Source organism: Zeus faber (assembly GCF_960531495.2).
Source record: "Zeus faber genome assembly, chromosome: 11".
Lineage (NCBI taxonomy): Eukaryota > Metazoa > Chordata > Actinopteri > Zeiformes > Zeidae > Zeus > Zeus faber.
In genome coordinates, this window is record NC_137205.1 from 26916882 (window position 1) to 26922044 (window position 5163).

Here is a 5163-nt window from a genome sequence, read left to right on the forward strand (position 1 = left end):
AATCGAATAATCAGTTTTCCATCAGATGGAAAAACATCTAATAACCCAAGACTCCGTTGGAAATCATGCCATGAAGTCATTATTTTTTTACACATGTCCATGTGTGAAATTGGCTCTTTTTTTAAACTTGTGTCTGGTCAATGATGGAAGTTGCCAGAACTGCCTGTGCCTCCGTGCGCGATGCTCGCCGTTCGCGGCGCCTGCCGCCGTGCACGACGGCCGCCGCCGTGCGCGACGCCCGCCGCCGTGTGCGCCGCGCACCGCCGTGCGTGACGCTCACCGTGCGTGACGCTCGCAGTGCACCCCCGTGTGAATGCATGGTTGTGTTTGTGAGGACGGATTCATCCCGACCCCCCATCTCTCCTAACAAGTGCTAAAATAATAATGAGAACACCCAATGCTGAGACGAGAGTCAGGGGGGGGGGCGAGAGTCAGGGGGGAGAAAGGTGGGTAGGAAGAGGGGAGAGATGAGAAGATAGGAAGAGGAGAGAGATGAGAGGAAGAGAGAGGGCAGAGGAGATGAGAGGGATGAGAGAGGGGGGGGGGAGGAGAGCGAGAGGAAAGAGAGGAAGGGAGAGAGAGGTGAGGAGGGCAGAGAGGGGGAGCGAGAGGAAGACAAAAGAGAGGGGGAGGAGGATAGGAAGAGAGGGGAAGAGGAAGGAGAGAGATGAGAGAGAGAGAGAGGGAGGAGGAGGAGGGGTGGAGAGAGAGAGAGAGAGAGAGAGAGAGAGAGAGAAAAGGAAGGAGAGAGGAGCAGAGCGGGAGAGGGAGACAGGAGGAAGGAGAGCGGGGGAGAGAGAGAGAGGGGGAGGAGGAAAGGAGAGGAAGGAGAGAGATGAAAGAGTGCGGGAGGAGAGAGAGGAACGGGGCGGGAAAAAACCCAAGACAAATGGAAGCGACAGATAGTGAGAAAGACAGGCAGACAGACACACAGACAGACAGACAGACAGAAAGGGGAACAAGGGATGTGTGGAGGTGTAGAGTAGGTGTGTGTGTGTGTGTGTGTGTGTGTGTGTGTGCGGGGCGGCGGTGAAAGAGAGCGACAGGTACAGTAATAACGTCTGAAAGCACGACGACTCGCTTTATCCCCGCTCACTGATGCCCTTATCTGTCAGCTGGGTGTCACATCCACCTAGAGTCACCCCACCACCCACATCCACCCCCACCCCGACACCTCCCTAAATCTGTGATTCGCTCGTTTATTTCCCTCATTCTCTCTCTCTCACACACACACACACACGCGCAAACAAATAAACAATCCGTATACGTTCACCCTGTAAAGTCAACTGTTTGGGCCCCTGGGTAGCGCTGCTGCTTCGGCTTCCATGCTTTTTCGGCGAGGCCCCTGATTGGGGTCATTCGGTCATCGCACGACGCCGTGAACCCAATATGAGGCTGTTGTGCTATGTAGCGGCGGAAAACCAGACCCGTGACCTCTCTGCCTCCGCTTACGCACACACACACACACACACACACACACACACACACACACCTTTTTGATTGTTTTGACGCGTAAACGCTCCAGGTCTGGCTCTGGGTGCCGCGCGGCTCGAGTTTTAGGCCTATTAGTGTTCGGTTCCAAAATGTGCTGAAACACTTTCTCCCTGTTCATCAAATTGATGTTGTGTGGAGCATAATATATAAGGGAATAGTTTAACTGAGCCTGGGAATCATTTGCATCCTTTTAATTGAATCGAAAAGGTAAAAAAACAAACAAAACAAAAACACTCCTTTGAGATTTTTGTTGCTCAGAAGCATTTGGGAAAGGAGTAAAGTGGAATGACTTTTGAAAAAATAAGTACATTTAAAATGGAATATTGTCAGAAAATGTCGTGTAATTTCAAGTCCTTATTGAGTCCAACTTTTGAGAATGAGCTTGATGTTAATCAACAGATGACAAAAGGGTTCATATGACAACTTCAATATTTTAATACCATGCTGCGCTTTTCTTCGAGTTCTATTCATACAAAAAAAAAAAAAAAAGGTCATGCGGCATCAGTTATTTCAAAAGTGCAAAACGAGCATGCATGCCGAACAGGACCAGAAAACACCCCATGAAGCAGCGGTTTGAGTCGATAAACGTGCAAGATTCCGGCGCACCGAGCGCGCCTCCCTCCGCCCGACAATAAGGAGACACTTGGTTTCCGAGGCTACATCCACGACGGCACCTACACTGGAACACTCTGATCATGCCTTTTTTTTTTTTTTTTAAGTTCCCCAGTTAAAAACATTCATTAACTGTCATCCAGAAAGAAAGAAAGAAAGAAAGAAAAAACAGCACTTAAAAAATAATCCGAGGTAACGACTTTGTAAACATTTCCCGTCACTTTGTTCAACTTGGCAAACGGACGCTCATCCAAACACGCACGGGGAAACGACCGCTGGCTTTTTACGCACACACTTTACGCACAGAGACTCGCTCGACTGCCGGCGCCGCAGCCGTTTTCGCAGGGAATTCATTATTCGTTGGGGGCGGGAGGGGGCTTTTGCATATCTTCCTTTCTCGGCAAGACGCACAGAGTGTCTTTGGCGATGAGCGCGGAGATTCAGCTTTTCCCACCTCAAATCAAATCCACGCCACCCGCGCGCGCTCTTAGCTGAGTCCGATCATCACCGCCTCCACGTCTTTGGAAGGTCTCCGCTCCTTCACCAGGAAGTTGATCATGCTCTCCGACTTGATCATCAGGTTGCACCCGAGGAAGAAGATGCCGAACATGACGGTGAGGGACAACACGCACAGCACGGCGATCTGCACCGCCCGCATCACGAACAGCTTGCGCTCGTCGGGCGGCAGCACCGCGGAGCCGCCGTCGCTCGCCGCCGCCTCGGTGCCGTTGCAGCAGAGCGCCAGGGAACCGTTCAGCAGCGCGCCGTGGGTCAGGTCGAACAAGGAGCCGTTCATGGTGCTTCCCCGCGGCAGGATAAAAAGAGGAAGCCGGACCCTGAGGCCGAGCGGAACTTTGCGTCACGCGGAAGTGGATCAGCTTTGGGAGACGCGCAGATCCGCAGCCGGTCCTGGTGTGCGCCGCGTAATGCGCGCACCGCGCTGCATCACCACCCGAGGGGTTACCGGCCGTTTGGCACCTGGTGCACGGTGCCGACCTGGCGTATTCGGCTCCTGGTCCGGGGTTTTGGGATCCCGAGACGGCACAGGAGGTGTAAAACGTGTCTCCGTCCGGTGTAATTGGAGACAGTCGCCGTGCACCTGCGCTCGCCTGTGTGCGCCCTTGTGCCAAATCTCCGGTGCGTTTTAAAGTGGCGATGAGTTCACAGCGGCGCACATCACCGCCCCCCACGAGGGGAGGTGGCCAGGTGTCTCCAGCTGATCTCCACGCAGTTTTACATGATCATACTTCCTCTCATTTCAAAGCATTCTCCGCACAACTAAGTTTTAACAATGTCATTGCATTAAAGGTTAGATTTTTCTATTTCTACTTTTCAAGCCAGGACTAATTAAAATGTTGGTTCCCCTCCCAGCTATTCATAGCACTACCTCGTTTAATTCTTTATTCTTTAAAGGCTTATTGTGCTTAAATGCAGTCCAATGGGGCCAAGTACTGCATTTCCACTGTTACACCCCCCTTTAAAAAAAGCCTTCAAAGGTCTTTAACCTTTGAAGGCTTTTTTTTGCCAATTGACAACTTTCTTGCTTTTACTCATCATTCTAAAGTTAATGTTGATTGCACAGTGTAACAGCTGTAGAATAATGACACCATCTGCGTTTAGATTGGTTCCCCATCAGCCTCCACATCACTATGCATTGGGACTGTCACCGGGTACGAATCCCCAGGAAAATGATGGATTTGCAGCAGTGAGTCACAGCGTCAACCAATGGGCAACCGTTGGGGGAGACGGCGGCCGGTGGAGCAATCTCCTCCACGTGGATCAAAAACCCTTGAATATAAAAAACACTCATTAAAGTGGGTGGAGAAATGTAAAATGTTATTATTATTATTATTATTATTATTATAGTGCTTTTTATCCAGAAAAAACGCGGCTCTCCCTTGTATTTGTTTACAGGCCAGTCACGCCCGTTCCCATACGGCGGCGACGTCGACGTATCGCCGCGACGTGCCGAAGCGGTCGATGCGGCGTCCGTGTATATATGTCTAAGATTGCTCAACAGGGAATATAATTAAACTGAAATTGTGATGATTTCAATGGACCGCCTCAGTGAACATGCTTCTTTCTTCTCTTATTTCCAAAGTGGAGTCGATCATTTACACGGAGCGCTCTGGGGAAAACGTAAAGCCATGTGTCTTTGCCACAGCGCTGCAAACAATAATACCACTTGGAAATGCTCCGTGCCCCTTTAACACCCGCAGTATTTTGTGAGCCTTCATATGAAGCCTTATGTTGTTACATCGGAAAAATAACTGGTGGCAAACCAAGCATTTGATCAGGTTTTTCAGGGTTTTATTCACTCTTTTGCTCTCCCACAAATCAGCTCTTTTGCCTCGATCCGCACTAACTTAAGTTAGACCAGAAACAGGAATTTGAGTCGCTTCCTACTGGAAACCTGCTGTAGTAATTGCATTATTTGAAATAAAATGTTGTACTATCGTCGTTCAATACAAGTAAACAAAAAATACATAAAGACACGTGTGACTATTTCCCCCTTTTGAAAAGAGGAATTAAGACCAGCGCCACTTCCGGGTCGTCTAGTAATTGGGAGATTGCCGGTTCGATCCTCCTGGTAGCGTGTTCATGTGTCCTTGAGCAAGACACTTGGGTTAAGTGTCTTGCTCAAGGACAACCTAATTGCTTCCCGGGCGCCGCCTTATGGCAGCCCACTGCTCCCAGATACTTGGGTTACTAGAATGGTGAAATGCATTTCGTTGCCTCATTACTTGCAATGACAATGAGTTGAATCTAATCTAACAGGCATTTCCTTCTTTAAACGTTTGCCCCATTGGACTGCATTTAGACACAGTCAGAAGCTGCAGCAGAGTGGAAAGTTTCCCCACAGTAAAGCCACTGATGAATGAATATTAATATCGTAGATGAACGATGGGAACCGACATTTTACCGAGGCCTGGGTTGAAGAATAAGCTTAACCTAACAAATAAAACGAACCCTTTAATCATGAACCTTGTACAATAGACATCGTCAAAGAGCAGCGGGTGAACACATTTTCTGACATCGTTGAGTTTAAACATGTGA

At 49.3% G+C, this 5163-nt stretch overlaps 1 protein-coding gene across 1 annotated transcript; it reads right to left on the reverse strand.

Annotated features, from left to right (window-relative positions):
• Window positions 1-2593: 2593 nt before the first annotated feature.
• rprml (reprimo-like) lies at window positions 2594-2902 on the reverse strand (the record flags this gene model as incomplete). Its single annotated transcript, XM_080009435.1, has 1 exon — window positions 2594-2902. One exon carries the CDS (start codon window positions 2900-2902, stop codon window positions 2594-2596), a length of 309 nt encoding a protein of 102 aa, XP_079865561.1.
• Between the last annotated feature and the right edge of the window lie 2261 nt (window positions 2903-5163).